We start from the raw sequence: 20,189 nt of genomic DNA, 5'->3' as shown, positions 1-20,189 counted from the left end.
TGCTGCGGGATGTGTGTGTGTGTGTGTGTGTGTGTGTGTCTTTCTTTCCCTTTTTGGGGTCCTTTCTTTTTAACCTTACTGAAGGAGGGAACATTTCTCTCCCTACAGGTCTTTCCATTGACATTGGGGCCAACCGTGGGCTAAGAGCTGAAATCTCTCCTTCCTAAGTTGCCTCCAAGCTCTCCAATAGTACCTGCTCCCGCCCCATTTAGTCTCACACACTGTGTGCGTGAGAGATCGCCCGTGTGTGTGTGACAACCGAAGCTGCAGCAGTCGCCAAACCTGTTCTTCCTCTCCGGGTCTCAGAAGTCTCTCCAGCTGACCGGACTTACGCCTGGCAGCTCTTGGCACACACAGCGCTGTGGCTGAGATTCAGTCGTGCCAGGCGCTGCCAGGCAGCAGCGGGGCGAGCGACCACCTCCTCCTCGGCCTCCTTTCTCCCGTCTTCCCCTCCCAAGGCGCACTGTAGCTACTCCTTTGGGCTGTCTTCCAGCCGTCGCCCTTGGGTCCCGGGGGCTTTCCAGAGTGAAATCGAAGGTGAAAGAAACAAGAGGGCGGGAGGCTGGTAGGAGGAGCCTCCAGGCTAGGGAGTGTGGGTGGAGCCTCCAGCCCGAGGGGCAGGGTGGGAGGAGCCTTCCGGGAGGATCTGGGTGGAGAAAGGGGCTGGGCCAAGCCGGGATGGAGGGTTGGTCACGCAGGCGCGGGGGGCCGCGTCGAGAACCCCACGCGGGAGCTTCTGGAGTCTCCAGCCACCGCTTCTCACTTCATTGGAGAAGGGAGCTGGGGCTGGGGCCGGGAGGGAGCTAATAAATAGTGAATGTGCAGCAGCCGCCTTGGCGGCCGGAGTCCGCCCGAGCGACACCGGAGCAGTGCACCCGGGAGGCGGCGAGGGGAGGCGGTTCGCCTTGTCCCTCCCACCCGCGCCTCTTTCTCTCTCTTCCTCCAGCTGGTCCCAGAGCCCGGCTCGGTCCGGTCCCTCTGTCCCCATCCCGCACCCTTCCACCTCCTCCGAGTCCCACTCCTCACCTAGGACGCCCCAAACTGCCATGGGTTAGGGTGGGAACCGCGACCCGCGCGAAAGACCAGCCCTGCGCTTCCGCCGGGGGACGCGGAGCCCAAACACCGCTCGCCGCTTGCGGGCGCCCGGCATGGGGAGTGTGGTGTGAGCCCGCACCCGGGGAGGACGCAGGAGCTGCGGAGCCGGGCGCGAGGAGGAGGAGAGGAGTCGTGGATTGGAAGGACCCGAGGGAGGGAGGGTGGGGAAGCGACGGAAAAGTGAAGCTGGGAGGAGAAGGCGGCGGAAGGTGGGGATTGATGCTTCTGTTTTTTGTTGCCGCTGCTGCCCTCGCGCTGGGAGCCGAGCCGGAGGGAAGGCGGTGGAGAGATGATTGCAGAGTTGGTGAGCAGCGCTCTGGGGCTCGCCTTGTATCTCAACACCCTGAGTGCGGATTTCTGCTATGATGACAGGTAAGGGGCCGAGAGGAAGGGGCGACGGGCTGCAGGGGGCATACTCCGCGGTGGCTCTGAAGCTTCCCGCTTTAAGGCTCGAAGTGCGTCTCGGAGGAATTGGTTCAGCACCTGATGGTTTAGGCAACACGTAAACATTAACACCTAAATCAAACACCCGGGACGTGAGCGCGCTGGGCGGGCCGAGGGAGTTTCCGCTCCTAGTTTGCAGCAGGTTCTCGCCCTTGCTTCTCGGCTGTTGGCAGACGCTTGAGTTTCTTAGCGGAAATCCCGGCAATTTGGGAAACTGTTTAATGAGCGTATTAAATTAAAAAGTCTTAGGTATTCCTTGATGCAACAAAAGCACATTAAGTGATTTTACGTCTGGGTTGGGAGGAAGCCGCTCCTCGATCCCTGATAGATCCTCCCTGTTCCGTTTCTTTTTTTTTGGTGGGACACTTTTATTTCCCGAAGTTAAAACACACATTTGATAGTTGCCAAAATTGTGAAAAGAGAGATCGTTCTCTGCTTTAACTTTACCTTTTAACGTGTACAGACTTTTACTTTGAGCCATAATAGTGCTGCTGATGGTCTCTCCCACCTCCCTAGCCTCCTTCACCAATCCATTGGGCAGCACTTTAAAAAAGCCTCGGCTTTCATTTCTGTTTGGGAGTTGTACATTAGATGTTAGTGGTTCTTTTGTACTAATTGGAGAAGAAGACGCCCCTAGAGACTGAAGTTGTCTTCTGCACTTAGGTTAGTTTGGGTGGCTAGTGAGACCTGAACTGTGTTGTCAAAGATACTGCATCGATTTCTGGAAAACGTCACCATTGTTTTGGTGTCTCTACCTATCTTTTAAACGTTATTTGTGTTTAGAAAGTGATGAAAAGCCCCTATATCCATTAGGGAAAATTCCAATTTGTGTCCTTCCGGTGCCTTAATCTGATTACAATTAAAACAGATGCATAATTAAAATATATTAGGGATAACAGCACGCCTGGCTAAACTTATTAACCGTCCTGGGGTGTTTCATGCTCCATTGAAATTAAATCATCCAAAAAGTGAGCACAGATTTACTTTGACAGCTTTTCAGCAGCCTCTCTGGGCTGTGGAAAGTGAATGGATCCCCAGGGTTAGGGCGAGGCAGTGAGTGAACTCTTAAGGAAAGTGGTTGACAGTGAGGGGAGGTGAAGGCAGAATCTTCTTCTGGTCGTAATTAGCCACACTCTGTATTCTCTGGTGTTCCCATTCTCCTGCTAAAAGCATCTTCACATCTCTGTTAAGAAATCACCTGATAATAGCTGCTAGAACATCCAGCAGACCCGTCTTAATGCATTTTATGTAGTGCCTATCAGAGGCTAGTTGATAGGGAGCCACTGTTAGACATACATTTTTTCTTAACTTTTATGCAGCATACTGATTTTAGCAACTACACAGCATGCTCTGAGAAATGGTCTGTAGGAGTGAGGTAAATTTCTGTTCTCTCCAATTTTGTGTAATGGTGCACCTGCTATTTCTAGCATATTCGTGGAAAAAGCCCTTGTTTCCAAAGATGGGTGACTTTTTACTAAAACCAGCTTAGGTCAGTGTGGGCAGTTACTGGCTCTGTTGGGGGCGGTTTGGATAGGAAGCTTTTAAACCGAGAATATAGAGCTTATTTAAAAAAAGAAACTTACTATAATACTGTAACCTGTTGTAGAACACTGTGATAAATCAAATATTCCTATTGTATGCCCTCGATAATTGCTGTCTAATCCTTAAGAAAGTACATATCAGAAGTAACCATTATTTAAAAATTAAAGCTAAATTTGGATGTGCATTTTTTCTGTAGGTATAATTGTTCTGTGCTCTTGAGTCATCAGAAGTGTTAGCACTGGACTTTGTAACTTGGAAGAATGGTGTGAGTGTGATGATAAATTAGTTGTGCTTTGATGGTGTAAGTTTTTCAGATGCAATAGGTCTAATGGAGTGTTAAAATTCATGACTTCTATCTTGTAGCTACATAGGTGAATTTAGTATGATTATTTGCCCATATCATTTTATTGATAGCATGCTCAATATGAAGTCTAGATAGTATATATTGATATAATGTTGAGGTCCTATAAGTGTGAATTATACTTTGCTACAATTTGAAAAGTGTATTTTACACTGATTTCTTAGCATAACTGCATATGCCATCACATATTCTTAGAATGTGAAATCTTAAGAGTAGCAAACTTAGGTTTTATGTATCCTAGAAATTATGAGACACATAAATAGGAGCACTGAACTTATTTGCTGTTCAAATGATTCATTGCAAAGTTACACTATAAATTGTTTCTTTTCTGACATATTTTCTGTCTAACTACTGTAACTCACTGGTGTGTGAAGGGGGAGGAGAGCTGGGGAGCCAAGTATAAACTGTAGGATGATGATAATTTGTTTATTTCCACTACTCCATTTCAGATGCAAAGATTCATGTTTAAAACATTGCATAAACTAGACCTGTGGATTCTGCTGCCCCCCAGGAACTTTTGTGAAATACAGTTCTGTAAGGAGAGGCCAGTGCCGGAAGTGAAGGGAGAAGCGCTCAAGGGAGATGGCTGTTATTCCTGACTTGCTTAACTAAATCATTATTGCTGTGGTATTTCTCAAAGTTATCATTTCTTATAAATATAGTGATCATTTACTTTATAAACTATATATAATTTCTTTCCATGTTTGATGTAGCTTGGTTGAAATTAAATGGTAACATGAAACTTTCTTATAGCACAATCAATTTCTCTATGGTAAAATTTAATATTTTACAAGTGCTTCTGTGCTAAATTTAAGAATATGCCTCTGATGTGATGAAACAAACAGTGGAAGAGAAGAATTCACAGTATATGATGAAAAAGGGTATGTGGTTTCAGCTTCATCCTCCCTCCCTTTGCTTTCAATCTAATATTGAGTCTTAAGTTGTGGTTAGAGGAAAATTGAAATTAAAAATATGCAGTCTTTGCCAAATTTTAAGTTATGTTGTATGTAATTCTTTAAAGGATTTTCTCTTATTTTCTGGAGAAATTTGGTGTTTAGGTCAGTGGTAAAACTTGCTGACCCAAAATTCTTTGGTTTCTTACGCATTTGTTGAGGATGACATGGCATCATTTTTTTCTTATCCTTTTTAATAATACTGTTAGAGTTTCTTATGGAGATAGGAGGAGTCCGTTTACTTCAAAGCAGACAAAGGTAAACAAACCATAACTGTTCTAAATTTTAGAAGTCTGATTTCACTTAGCACATATCTTCTAATTGGTGACATGTCCTTTTTATACATAGACAAGGAAATAAGATAATGCAGCTTTTACATGCTTTAAATTCTCATATGAGTAAAATAATTTATTAGTTTGCAAAGAAAGACACTTTGCAGGTTTGGAAGTAGAAAATATATTTGTGACTCCTCTGAAAATTTATTTTCTTATTGGGCATTTTGCATTTGTTAAACCCAACCAGAATCATTAATGTTACCTGTAGGTCTCTTAGCTATTCCACTGTGCAGTAATTTTTAGAAACTTGGAGAAACAACTACACAGCAGAAGTTTCTACTATGGAGTTAAAACTACATCAAGCTCTTCATAATTCACTCCTAGTTAGCTTTTCATTTGGGTATAAGTGGAAATCTCAGTTTTATAAACATATTAGTTAAATTTTCTTTATAATGATTTTGATTACTAATATTTAAAATGAAGGAATGGAATTTAAGGCATATTAACATTTTTTAAAAACCTGCGTTCTTTCTAAAGATACTCAACTATTATTTCCGCTTGATCCTTTAATATTACTGTTAGTTTGAGTTTTTTGACCTGGGATGATAGGAATCCCTCGTGAAATAATCACTCTGTTAACTTACCTTTAAAAAGTTCTCTCTAAGAGACTTGTCTTTGACCAATCTGAGGTTGTTATCTTAAGATTCCAGTATGTGTAACTACTGAAGGCAGGCCTGGTATTTAGTAAAAAGCATGTTTAGAAAGAATTACTATATAATTAAGTAAGGGAGAAGCTCTCTTTGTATCAATGGTTGTCTTACCAAGTTATTATTATAAGAAGCCACTGTATACAGAAGTATGGTCTTACTCTTCAGTTTCCTTCCCAGTTTTCACTGGAATACAAGATAGAGTTTGTAAATTATTTTAGGTAGCGTTTTATTTTCTAGCTATGTTTGGATTGTTTAAACAGACCTATTTGGAAAAAGTTCATTTTGCTCTTTTGAATAAGTATATCTCATCAGTAAGTTAAAATTAGGTGAAGTCAGTGTGAACCGCTTTACCTGCATTGAGCCTGTCACGTGATGTTTATCATAGTAATTGACCCACATACAGGCATTGAATGGACATGTGCAGATGCCACAGGGAAAATTGCCATCTGTTTCTTAGTTGTTTTCATATACACACATACACACACATACATGCACGATTATTACGTTTACATTGGTGATTCTATGGGCTGTTGTTTTGTCATCTGCACTTAGTGCCCCTATGGTTAATACTGAATTCTCTTCTGCTATAATTTTAAAATAGCAACCTTTTGCATTCCAGCATGTGTTAGGATCATAGTTTGTCTTTCTAATCATTTTGTTGCTGCTCAGCACACTAAAAGCACTTTTTAAAAAAAAATGCCTCTGGTGGTACAACTGTTTTTCATGGGCTAAAGGTACATTGTCTGTAAAGCAGGCACCTTGGTAATACTAGGAAAGGATGAAGTTTACCCTTAAGGCACTTTGAAAAATCTGTGGCTGACAAACCTACTTTCTTATAACTTTATTATACTCATCTAAAGTGCTTTTAACAGTAACTTTCATCTGTTAACCTTTCCAGTTCTCTCTTAAGAGCGGAGTATTGTATCAGCTTTGGATACTTATTTTAATGACTTCACAGAAGTGACAAGTGTGGCAGCCTCCAAGGAAAGGAACAGTGGGTTATTGAATGTAAAGACCTCTCCTCTATAAATAGCTGTCCTCATTTAGGAGCTCAATTTTTTTAAAAAAGTGGAGGGATATTTTCTGCATACCTTCTGTTTTTCATTGGGTGAAAAAGGCATAATATTTTGGATAGTTGCTGGTGTAATTACATACAGTGCTAAATGGTTTTTTTGAAGATATGATTTATATGTGCATTTGAGGAATAAACTTACATTCAATAATTGACAAATTATTAATATTACTAGATATGGGCTTCTTTGTATATGTAGTGCATAGTACAACTACAGCACTGCTTACGTTGTTAACAAGCATCCCACAAAACATTGTGCTTTCTTACCTGTACTTTAGCAGGTACTGCAAAGGGTTTGAGTCTGGGAGTCTGATGCTAGATCTATACAAATGCTGATAGGTTGACCTTTGACAGGTGGAATTCCAGTTGAATTTATCAATTTATTGTTACCTTTTAATTTTTTTACTGTTTATTTTGTTGATACTCATATTTAAAACTTTCACTGGGACTCTGTTAGCTTCTTTTCCAAAACACTCACTCCTAAGATTCATGATTGGTACTTTGGCCTGGCCTTATTTTGGGTCTGTACTTACTGGTGCTTTATTCATACATGCGGAAGCTTTGGAATGCCTCTTCCAAATTTCTCTTTCCTACTTGTTCAGGTCAGTTGTTTTTCTTGGATGTCTAAACTCTTTGAGTTGACTAGATTTGCCTCAACTTGTCAATAGGGATTAAAGATTTTGCCTCGGAGGTTTTGGCCATATATTCAAGGCAGTTAATTCCAAAAAGATGCAGCTCTTCCAAATTTCTGTCTCATTTCCTCTCTTTTTCTCCTTTCTGTTTACCTTTCCAATTACATTTGTCAGTTTTTTTGATACTCAAGGGTTCTAGATTAAAGGTGTGGCCGGGCGCGGTGGCTCACACCGGTAATCCCAGTACTTTGGGAGGCTGAGGCGGGTGGATCCCGAGTTCAGGAGTTCGAGACCAGCCTGGCCAACATGGTGAAACCTTGTCTCTACTGAAAATACAAAAATTAGCCAGGTGTGGTGGCAGGTGCCTGTAATCCCGGCTACTCAGGAGGCTGAGGCAGGAGAATCTCTTGAAACTGGAAGGTGGAGGTTGCAGCAAGCCAAGATCACGCCACTGTACTCCAGCCTGGTCAGTAAGAGTGAAACTCCATCTCAAAAATAAATAAATAAATAAATAAATAAAGGTGTAAATGTTTGCTTAAGTCTTTTAGAAGCATTTTGGGATTGGTTTTTTGGGTTTACAACTTTGACTTTTTTTTTGTACAGGTTAATGGGAAACAAGTAAACCTATCTGTGTAAACCAGAGAATTTCAAAAAAGGCGGGAAGACTGAAATGATTGTTTTCAAGATTCCACTTTAAAAGTTGATACCATTTTTTAGAGTAGTTTATTTAAGGACATTTCATAAATTCTGTTAATTTGAAAAACTAGAGATAATTGTTTTAAAGATGAGATAGAGAAGTTTTGATTTATTCATGTCTAAAAAAATTATATGGAAAAAATATGAGAATTGAAAATATGAACTCTGGATTTAGATTCCATTTTATTGTGGAATTAAATGAAATTAAACATATATTTGCTCTCTAAGGTTATTCCTGTACCACGTTGCTTGAGGGCAGTGCCATTGTATCCGTTTTAGAANATTCTGTTAATTTGAAAACTAGAGATAATTGTTTTAAAGATGAGATAGAGAAGTTTTGATTTATTCATGTCTAAAAAAATTATATGGAAAAAATATGAGAATTGAAAATATGAACTCTGGATTTAGATTCCATTTTATTGTGGAATTAAATGAAATTAAACATATATTTGCTCTCTAAGGTTATTCCTGTACCACGTTGCTTGAGGGCAGTGCCATTGTATCCGTTTTAGAAGTACCTTAGTATTTGGCAGAGGAGATGCTATTTGCTTATGATGATTCGATAAAAGCTTTTGTTTCTTGATTTCTTTGCTGGGGCATTTTGTGATGTTGCAGTGAGACATGGTATGAAGTGTGGCACAGCATGTAGTTACAGTCAAGATGACTGGCTAAATTACATGATTTCTGAAATGAAACACACATTAGTGCCCTTGGAATAGCAGCTGTGTGCTAGGTATTGTCAAATAAAATGTTTCTGTGAGGTCTTTGTATTTTATGATTAATCCTCATTTTTGTGAAATTTATTATAAAAGTGTAATTATTCCACAGGAGGATTAAGTTAAAAAAAAAAAAAGAAAACAGGTTCACTACAGCCATGTGATCATAGTTTCTTCAATTAGGGAACTGTATAAAACATTGCCTTGTGGTAATGGAATTGATTGAGATTTGAAACTGAAAATTCATGACTTTTATAATGAAAGTGCCTTTTTCCTAATTGTGATTCCAGAGATTATTGATTTCCTTAGAAGTAGAACATTTTGACTGTACTAGCCTAGGAATTCTCACTTGACATCATTTAGAAGTATTTTAACTTCAAAGGATGTGTTATTTGCTGAAGAGTGGCCACTGGGACGCAATATGGCTCTTGACATTTTGAACAGTTTTAAATGATGGTACTGAAGTATTTCAAACAGCCTGTTTCAACATTGTTTAAAAAGCCGGTGGGAAGAATGGCAGTCCATATAACCCTGCATACTTGGAATTCTTTAGTTATTAATTTGAAGTTCAGTTCACAAGTTTATTTCTTACATAGTAAGTTTTTAAGATGAATAAGGCTCATAGAAGTTTTACAGCCGTGTCTTATGAAATTTTGTTTTCTTTTTTTGCTTATATGTATTCTATAAAGACACTGAAAGGCTGCAAACTATTGTCTTGCTTTTTTTGTTTTTACATTAACCTGTTAGGTCACAGATCTGTGTTACGGTCATTGTTATAAAGCATATTGTTACTGAGCTTCTGTTGTAAACCCAAAATTATAAAAGTAGTCTTGGAGAGAGGCAGATAAGTCAAAATACTTTGTGAAAAGTAAACATCTTGTTTTTGTTAATTTCCAATTTGTTCCACAATGAAAGCATGTCTACCCCATTTTCTTTTCTGTTAGTTGTGTCTCTTGGATTAAATGTGAGTCAATAAACTCTAGAGTAAGGCTGCTCCAGAGGGAACAAGGACTTACTGGTTGTCAGTGCATGTAAAAGTGACATCCCTGAAAATTGTGTCCTCTGCGGGGGGCACTTTAGGTGGTGGATATAGAGATTACATTCATAGGCTTGACTACTTTTCTGTTTGGGGAGGACACTTGTCATTACAGAACCATTCCAAAGAAGGGGTTCTCAAGGTAGGGCTGGCAGCTGCAATTAGCCTATAGTGGTTCCTCTGGGACATTTCTCATGGTTTTGTAAATTTGTTTTTGGCTACTTCTGTCTTCCTATCTTCAGCTTTAAGAAACTAAGCCTGCTGCCTTCAATTCTAAAATGTCTCAGGTAGAACAGTTGAGTTCAAATGTTTTTTCAAGTATATTTCCTTTAGAACAAGTTCCTCTCTCCTGTCCCAAATAATTAACTACACGACTGTTCTCCCAAAAAATGGAAAAGATCTCATTTTGACAAAGCAAGCTGTTTATGACCAATTTTCCAACTAGAAATTCACAGAAGAAAAGTTCTCAAATGATGAAGAAGTTTAAGCAGGCAAAAGACATTTTATTTGCAGAAATACGCCCTTTAGAGGGAGGCAATTATTTATAGCTGATAGGAAAACCAGTATACCTGAATTCATTTGGTAAACTTCACTTAAAATTGGAAGGTTATTCTTGTTATTCTGTTGAAAGAAAAAAAAAACATGGTACTGAATTATGTCACAGATTTATATTAAAGAAACTAAGTTTTATACATTAAACCACTCTTACAGGGATACATACTGATTTAACCAAGAAAATGAATTTGAGATTTCATAAAAATCTTTCAAAGACACCAGTGTGCAGCTTGAAATCAAGTATAGTGTACCATGAATATCTATTTGAAATACCCAATTAAAATGACCACATTAAGATTGCATCCTTTCACCTCTATATTTAAATTTACTTTTTTCTTTTATAAACGGTGATGTTTTTTGGCTTTTGTTTCATATTGAACGGAGGATGAAATCAGTATTTCAAAAACCCTTGTATGTCATCAGGATAAATAATGTGCTATTTCCAGGAGGGAATTATTAGTGGCCACTTTTCAGTACACTCCTGGCATGATGTTGAGGATGCCTGTGACTGGCAAGGGGTTTTAGACCCGGCCCTCTGATAACTTGCCTCCCTGCTTTCATATGGACAATTGACTTTCTAAAAATCTTTTTAAGTGCAGTTCAAATTCAAATTCCCAGTTTTTTGGAGCTAGAAGCATCTCCCTAAAGGGATGCTGAGATGGCTTCTTGCTGGCTCTCTTTCTACCTATCTATATGTATATGTTTCTATTAATAGATCTATTAACACATATGGACTTGTTAAAAATGAAGATTTTGGCCGGGTGCGGTGGCTCATGCCTATAATCCCAGTACTTTGGGAGGCCGAAGCAGGTGGATCATGAGGTCAGGAGATTGACACCATCCTGGTCAACATGGTGAAACCTCGTCTCTACTAAAACACAAAAAAATTAGCCGGGCATGGTGGCACACCCCTGTAGTCCCAGCTACTCAGGAGGCCGAATCAGGGGAATCACTTGAACCCAGAGGGCAGAGGTTGCAGTGAGCCAAGATAGCGCCACTGCATTCCAGCCTGGTGACAGTCTGTCTCAAAAAGAATGCAGATTTTCATTATTGTTATTCCCAGGTACAGCAGATGCTGCAAATTTACTGACCACACTTAGGGTAATAAGACTGTAGTTCATTTAAATGTATTACAGATAAGCTGTCTAAATTCCTGGATTAAAAATGGTTGAATATAAGGTGTGTTTGTTATGGATATGACTTTAGCCAGTTTATTTAATCTATGTTTCATTTTTCTTATTTGTTCAACAATGGCATCTTTAAGTTGATCATGTGAGTTTGAGGTATTCAGATTTTGAAAAGGTAGAGAGCTTGCTGAACTTCTAGGAGATGATCTCTATTTAAATAATCTGTCACCATCATATAAAATAATGTCATCTTCTTTGTAATATGACTGTGGGGACAGATATTGGATTCTCATTTTGACAAATAAACTGATACGCAGTTGCCTAGGGCTTATGCTCGAGTAGGTACTGATGCCTAAACAGAGTCTCTAAAGTCAAGTGTCTTTATTGGTTTGTGCTTTTGTTGAACAACCCATTTTGAAGAAATTTGGTTTGCATTGCATGAAGACTTTATAGACTTTAGGCAAGCAGCAAAAATGAGGGTCTAGGCAGCTGAAATTAGGAAAGTTAAAAATTTGTTAGTGATTATTGTTAGTGACATTCAGGCACCAGGTGATGCTCTTCAGTGAAGGTATCTAAATAGGATTAGAAATGCTTCGGCCTGTATGACTTTTTAACCTGGTACACTTAAACCTTTGCCTTAAGGCACCTTGGGGGATTTCTGAATAGGTGAATGCACTATCTCTGAAGTTTTAAAACCCTGATTAATAAAACCTTTTTAAGGAACTTGTTCTAAAATGAGTTATACTTTTTCCTTTCTTTTTAAAATACTGTATGTACTATGTAGTAGAGGCAGGGTTGTGAATGAATGCTGGACCAAGATAAAAGATTACGTTTTCATCTTGGAATACCACTGTACTAGCTAAGTACTTGAACTGCTCAGCTCTCGTGAACTCAGTATTTTAATTGGTCAGGAAACGAAAATAATAATAGTAACTGCCAACCACAGAGTGAGACTCAAATGAAATAATGTGATGAACGTTCTCTGTGGTTTTAAAAAGCTGCGTGGTTATATACTTAGCTGTAGAGTGGTTGGACCAGGGGGCTGAATGACTTGGTTGATCACTGTACATTAAGTACAGCTGTCCCTGCTTATCCTTGGGGGATTTATTCCAAAACCCCCAGTGGATGCCTGAAACTGAGGACAGTACCAAACCCTGTATATAGTATAGTATGTTTTCCTCCATACATACATACCTATGATAAAGTTTAATTTATAATATAAAGTAGAAACAGTAAGAGATTAATAATAACAACTAATAACAAAATAGAACAGTTATAATATGCAAGCACAACTACTCTTGTGCTTGGCATCCATATTAAATAAAATAAAGGTCACTTGGACACAAGCACTGTGATACCTCATCAATCGATCTGATTAACCAAGAGCTATTAAGTGATGAATGAGCGGGTAGTGTAGACTGTTGGATGCACTGGACCAAAGGATGATTCACATCCAGGGTGGGATAGGGCAGGACGGCACGCAGTTTCGTCGTGCTACTCAGAACAATGTGCCCTTTACAACTTATGAATTGTTTATTTCTGGAATTTTCCTTTTAATATTTTTGCACCATAGTGGACCATGGGTAACTGAAACCTTGGATAAGGGGGGGACTACTGTATCTCACGCTCATCTTCCCTGAGAACAGAGCTATGCCCTATTTTGATGTTCTTGCTGACTTTTTCACTTGGAGTCTGTGGTTGAGCCCCTGCTATCTGAGCTACTATTGCATGGCCTGCTCCATCCCCCATACACTGTTTCTGCTTTTACTCTCTATCCACTCTTGTGGCCAGCAGTTTCCAGTCTCATTACAAAAGCAGTTTTTGTTCTCTTCTTTTCTTTTCTGTTGCTTTTTCTATGTTTCTAGTCATTGTACATGAAGGCTTATTTTGAATAGACATTCTGGCCAATCTGAGTACTTCTTTCCTTCTGCAGAGACAACCGACCAATTACAGTGCATCTGGTATAAATAGTCTTTGGTACTTTGGTTCTGCTTGGCAGAGCATATTGTTACTGGGTACTCATGGTCTCTCTCTTCATTGACGACCCTTTTTCTATTTGGAGTACGCTCATATTCAGAGTAGTTCTGGCAGTGTGGCGATTAAGAAAGCTGTTTTGTCAGATGAGCTGCAGTTTTGCTGCACCGACGTGTTTGTGTCAATCAGTTGTATATCAAGAATTTGAAGTAAGTTTTGTTTAACACAGGTGCAGGATGACAACATCTAACAAATTAGCCTGGTGGTACATTTTGGGTAACAATTATAAAAAATGTCTTTCAGAGTTTTTCAAACAACAAGGAGGCAAAGAGTAAAGATCACGGAATTTTGGAATCAGAGGTCCAGTGATCTAATCCCAGAACTAATATAGCCAGCCCTCCACATACCTGGGTTCTGCATCTGTGGATTCAACAACCATGGAGTGATAATATTTGAAAAACAAAAATTGTGTCTGTACTGAACATGTACAGATTTTTTATTGTCATAATTTTCTAAATACAGGATGACTATATGTTGTAATCTAGAAATTATTTAAAGTATATGGGAGGATGTGCATAGGTTATATGCAAATGTGATGCCATTTTATATAACGTCTTTGAGCATTGTGGATTTTGGTATCTGAGGTAGGTCCTAGAACCAAGCTTCCCACTGATACCGAGGGGTGACTGTATGTGCTAATAGTGTTATTTTGATTGTGTTACTAAAACTCCTTTATCCTCCGTTCTCTCTTATATAGAATAAGAATAGCAATACCTACTTTATAGAGTTGTTGGGAGAATTTAATGAGATAAGTTATGTAAAGTACTCAGAAGCATATCTGGTGTCTAGGATACTTACTAAATATTTCTTTTAAATTATTCAGTAATGGTATTGTTGAATAGTCTAAAAAAATCACTATATAATAACACTTGAAACTATTATAGGGCATTTAAGATTTTTCATAAAAGCCAACATGCAAAACTTAAACTTACTTCTGATAATAGTTAACTTAGTAGTTTGAGTAAATTTAGTGTAACTGAACTATGTTCAGTGAACTATAATAATTAGGTAATGATTTTGTATTTGAAATTTTGTCCTGAATTTTAAGTTAGGAGAAGTGATGTTGAGATTTTACCATTATGCACACACACAGGCACCAATACAAGCATACATGTACATATATGCAAATTTTGCCAATAAAGTATTTGCAGTGTATAGTTAATTAAATGTACCTATGAAAAACATTATTAGATGACTTCCATATTCTTTACCATGATTGAATTCTTTCTTTTAAATTAGATTATATCATACCTAGGAGTATGTATTAGTCCATTTCATGCTGCTATACAGAAATACCTGAAACTGAGTATTTTATAAATAAAAAGAGGTTTAATGGACTCATAGTTCAACATGGCTAGGGAGGCCTCACAATTATGGCAGAAGGTGAAGGAGGAGCAAAGGCACGGCTTACATGGAGACAGGCAAGAGAGTGTGTGCAGGGGAGCTGCGCTTTATAAAACCATCAGATCTCCTGAGACTTTTTCACTGTCAAGAGAACAGCAGGGGAAAAACCTGCCCCCATGATTCAATTACTTCCCACCAGATCTTTCCCATGATATGTGGGGATTATGGGAGCTACAATTCCAGATGAAATTTGTGTGGGGACACAGTCCTACCATATGAGAGTATATGCAAAGTTATGATTTTTTTTACCATATTGTAAGAATGATTTTATTCTACAGTATATATCTTAGGCAATGACATATCTTAAAAAATGAAAATACAGACTTAGTTTACAGACTTGGTTTGTATTGGAAAAGCTTGTGTTAAATTGACAGCCCAAATCTCAGGAATACATTTTTTTTTTTTTTTTTTTTTGAGACAGTCTCGCTCTGTCTCCCAGGCTGGAGTGCAGTGGCACGATCTCGGTCCACTGCAAGCTCCGCCTCTCGGGTTCACGCCATTCTCCTGCCTAAGTCTCCCGAGTAGGAGTAGCTGGGACTATAGGCACCCGGCACCGCGCCCGCCTAATTTTTTTTTTTTTTTTTTTTTTTTTTTTTTTGTATTTTCAGTAGAGACAGAGTTTCACCGTGTTAGCCAGGATGGTCTCCATTTCCTGACCTCGTGATCCGCCCGCCTGGGCCTCCCAAAGTCCTGGGATTACAGGCGTGACCCACCGCGCCCGGCCAGGAATACTTTTATGTACTGTTTGTTTTACAGTGAGCAGCATTGAATATAAAAGCTCTGTTTGAATCCTTTTCTGGGAAGCTTGTTCTCACTCATTCCTTCATACTCTCACCAGGACCTACGACTTGTATTACTTTATTTATAAGTAATTCTGCGTTTAGGAATATTATTCTTGGCCGGGCACCCTGGCTCACTCCTATAATTCCAGACTTTGGGACGCCAGGGTGGGCGGATCAGCTGAGGTCGGGAGTTTGAGACCAGCCTGACCCACGTGGAGAAACCCTGTCTTTACTAAAAAAAAAAAAAAAGAAAAAAAAAATTATCTGGGTATGATGGTGCAAACCTGTTATCCCAGCTACTTGGAAGGCTGAGGCAGGAGAATCGCTTGAACCCCGGAGGCGGAGGTTGCAGTTGAGGCGAGATCCCACCATTGCACTACCGCCTGACCAACAAGAGCAAAACTCCATTTCAAAAGACAAAAAGAAAATTAATCTCTCTCCTAATTAAAAACAGATCTTTTACATATTTACTTAACGTTTTTCTAGGGATTCCCTATATAAAGAAAATATGTATTACCTTAAAATATTAACAATGTTTTCTTTCCTCTTCGCCCCCGTTTCCTTGAAAGATAAATATTTCTAACCCCTCCCCCCAAAAAACTAAACGTGCTGAAGGTGATCTATTACCGGGGGCAATAAGGCTTTCTCTTTAAAGTCAATGTGGGTCTGATTTCCCCTGCCACCACCCCAGTCCCTTCGAGATTAAAACAGGTCACAATTTTATAACAATGGGTTTGGGTGTATTTGCTTAAGAAATATAGTTGAAATTGGCCATTTTGGAGTAATTAATAACATTTGGAGTAAAACATTAGCGATATTGCCACACAGTGGAAAGTGAGCAAGTTAGTACAACAAAGCATATCAACCAAAGATATTTCACCTCAGGCACTATCATTATTCATTTCTTGTATGTTACCTTATTGTCACTCGGAATGTTTACTCTGTTCCTACTGATAACTAAATTCTAATAGCAAGTGGAAAGCTCCTAAAAAGAACACTTTTGGTTCTTGTCGGATAGCAGCCTAGTTTTCTCTAATCCACATCTGTTCTTTGGAATATTTTTAGACTGTTCAGGTGAAAATTTACCCAGTATCTTAATAAACCAAATTCTGTTACTGATGGGTTAAAAAAATCAGTCATACTATTTTTAAGTTGTTAATGGAAAACAAGTAGATTTTGCAGGATGGCTCTCAAGTCTATGGAATTAATTTACATTGGTGCAAGAAACCAATCATTCAAGACTTTATTAAACATGCTTTCACCAGATGACTTTTAGAACTAAACAGAAGAAGCCAGGTGTGGTGGCTCACACATGTAATCTCCTCACTTCAGGAGGCTAAGGGGACAGAATTGCTTAAGTACAGCAGTTTGAAAGTGGCCTGGGCAACATAGCAAGATTCCATCTCTACGAAAAAATAAAATCGCTTAGGCAGGAGGATCACTTGAACCTAGGAGTTCAAGACTAGCCTGGGCAACAGAGGGAGACCCTGTCCCTATAAAAAATAAAAATTGGGCAGGGTGATAATTCAGTGATAACTGAAGTAATTTCCTGGAACAAAAATCCTTAGAGTACAAATAATTTTATTTAAGTGAACCAAAAAAATAGTATTTTACAAAAAAAAAAATTCATTAGTTTCCATCTCTTCAAGATTTTGAGAGAGACTACCATTCCAGTTTTCAATGCAACTACCACTGCAGAGTTACTTATGCCTGTTTCTACCAATTTCAGAAATTATTTGTACTTTAAGGATTTTTGTTCCAGGAAATTACTTCAGTTGGAGCTAATTTATTGGAACCCTTTACTAACAAATTTCTGTTTTGTATCAAGATTAGTATTAGAAAAAAAAGGAGATATATGGAAATTAAGAAAGCAACAAAAATTATAAGATAATTGCCCTTATAAAGAAGTCATTATATGAAAAAGATACTTGCACATGCATGTTTATAGCAGCACAATTTGCAATAGCAAAAATGTGGAACCAACCAAAATGCCCATCAGTCAACGAGTTAATAAAGAAATAATATATGTATGATGGGATACTACTCAGCCATAAAAAGGAATGAATTAATGGCATTCACAGCGACCTGAATGAGATTGGAGACTGTTATTCTAAGTAAAGTAACTCGGGAATGGAAAAGCAAACATCGTATGTTCTCACTCGTAAGTGGGAGCTAAACCATGAGTATGTAAAGGCATAAGAATGACACAATGGACTTTGCGGATTCAAGGGGAAAGGGTGGGTAGAGAGTGAGGGATAAAAGACGTTGGGTGGAGTGTATACTGCTCAGGTGATGAGTGCATCAAAATCTCACACATCACCACTAAAGAACTCACTCATGTTACCAAACACCATCTGTTCCCCAGTAACCTATGGGGATAAAAAAAATTCAAAAAAAGGAAATTGTCCTTATATACATGTCAACCAAAAGATTTAATTATATTTGGTAAGAACATTGTAAATTGCTTTGTAGTGTATTCTGAGAACTTATGTCAGAGGCCAGAAATGGCTTTTGTTACCAGAAGTAATGGAAGGAAAGGAAAAGTAAGTGTATGCTTACCATTTTGGGTAGTCTGATTTCTGCAAATTATAGTGTAAAAATATGATAATTCTATTCAAAATTTTGGAGAAACATTCAAACTTGGTTTATTTTAAATTAGGAAATCAGCTCAAATAGGCATTGGCCTTTGATTTAAGAGTGTTAACTCATTCTTAGGTAGAAATGTGCTATCTCCCGAGAAAGCATCAGTGTGGGATGCCTTAAGCTCATGCCATCTCCTCTTCCATTAGGAAGCATTTGTAAATGCTTAGCCGTGTTAGGAATCACGTTAGATATTGGGGGCAGTGACTCTGAAGAGGATGTGCGACATAATCTCAAAAAGCTTAGGGTCTGGTGGGGAGACAACCAAGCAAACAGATAGCTTCTCTAAAATAGAGACATGCTTATGGCTTAAGTGAGTACATAAGAGGGGCACTTGACCCAGACTGGGAGGGAAGGAGGCACTTGTGAGATGCTTATGCTTGAACTGACTCCTGAAGAAGAAATAAAAATTAGATTAATAAAGATGAGAGAGAAGGCTGGGCGTGGTGGCTCATGCCTGTAATCCCAGCACCCTGGGAGGCCGAGGCGGGTAGATCACCTGAGGTCAGGAGTTCAAGACCAGCGTGGCCAACATGGCAAAACCTTATCTCTACTGAAAGTATAAAAAATAGCTGGGCTTGGTAGTGCATGCCTGTAATCCTAGCCACTAGGGAGACTGAGGCAGGATAATCACTTGAACCTGGGAGGCGGAGGTTGCGGTGAGCCAAGATTGTGCCACTGCACTCCAGCCTGGACAACAGACAACAGAGCAAGACTCCATCTCAAAAAAAAAAAAAAGAGAGAGAGAGACAGAGAGAGAGAGGAATATTTGAGGAGAAATATGTAGGGAGAGAAAAGCTTGGCGTCCAAGAAGAGGGAATAAAGCTGGAGGATAGGAGGGAGGGAGAGAGGGAAGAGAGACGAGTTGATAGGAGCCAGGTCACCAAGGGCCTTGGGCTCTCTGATAACATTTAAACGATTGTCTGAAGTGGGATGAAATCCAACACAGAGAGACAGGTAGCTATTATAGGATTATATTGACTATATAGGATTATATAGGCTGTATAGGATTATATTGGAGAATTTGTATTGCCAGTAGTGATTAGTATTTTAAGAAGTTAAGAACAAAGATGAAAATAAATTTGGATATAGTAGAAATGGAAAGGTGGAGAAAACTTGACTTCACTTGGTTATTAACTGAATGTGGAGGGTTAAGGGGAAAGAGAGGTTTAAGACTATTCCCGGATTTCTGTTGGACCAGTGGGTAAAAAAGAAACACATATGTAGATCACTTTTGGGTGAAGGGAGATGGAAAGACATGCCTACTTTCCTTAATGAGTAAGAGGAGAGGTGAGATGTCAGAACGTCTCTGCTCACAAATGTGTGTTGTGTTGATGCTTCAGAGTTTGGCATGCCGGTATTTGCTACTTTCAATTGGTGCTAAAACTTCGTCATTGCGCCTTTATTTTTGCTAGCATATTATTTATTTTGATAATAAAGACTTTAGGTTATAAGTGATTGTCTCAATACATTTGAGCTGCTGTAACAAAATACCATAAACTAGGCAACTTATAAACAACAGAAATTGATTTCTCACAGTTCTGAAGGCAGGGAGGTCCTAGATCGAGGTGCTAGCAGATCTGGTACCTGTAGAGGCCTCACTTCCTGGTTCATAGTGGCTTTCTTTTTGCTGTGTCCTTACGTGGAGGTAGGGGGAAGGGAGTTCTCGGGGTCTTATTTTCTACGGGCATGAATCCCTTTAATGAGGATTTCATTCAGATGACCTAATCACGTCCCAAATGCCTCACCGCCAAATACCACCACATTGGGCGTTAGTATTTAACATAGGAATTTTCGAGGACACACACATTGTGCTCATGTCATTAGCAGTGACATGAGCACAATTCAGGAAAGGTGGAGCCTCTTGCTTGTCTGAACCAAAGAGCTCCAATGAGGCCATGAGGACTCTGTTTCTTTCTTCATCTCTTGGTCCGGCTATAGTGATCTTCATGATCAGTGGCAACCTGGAGTTTTCTCCCTAGTTCTCTCTGAAGTGCTCTGTGGAGGACTTCAGTTATCCTGACTTGGGGAATGGTGGGGGTACTTCGTCTAGGCCAAGGCCTTGTGTCTGCACTTAAGTCTGGCATATGAGTGGAAAGGAGGCAGGTTTGTCTG

At 39.3% G+C, this 20,189-nt stretch overlaps 1 protein-coding gene across 2 annotated transcripts in view; it reads left to right on the top strand.

Moving 5' to 3' along the window:
- The first annotated feature begins 952 nt into the window (after positions 1-952).
- TMTC2 (transmembrane O-mannosyltransferase targeting cadherins 2) overlaps positions 953-20,189 on the top strand; it is a 466,566-nt gene continuing 447,329 nt past the window's right edge. For both annotated transcript variants that reach the window (XM_017871703.1, XM_017871700.1), the window contains exon 1: positions 953-1,467. Coding sequence is in view for 1 of the 2 variants with exons in the window: in XM_017871700.1 (XP_017727189.1) it covers positions 1,385-1,467 (83 nt within the window). In the remaining variant the exon portion in view is untranslated. The remainder of the gene's footprint in view (positions 1,468-20,189) is intronic.

This window comes from Rhinopithecus bieti, unplaced genomic scaffold (assembly GCF_001698545.2).
Source record: "Rhinopithecus bieti isolate Rb0 unplaced genomic scaffold, ASM169854v2 scaffold_5023, whole genome shotgun sequence".
NCBI lineage: Eukaryota > Metazoa > Chordata > Mammalia > Primates > Cercopithecidae > Rhinopithecus > Rhinopithecus bieti.
The sequence above is the reverse complement of the archived record's forward strand: the minus strand, read 5'-3'. Positions and strand labels throughout refer to the sequence as shown.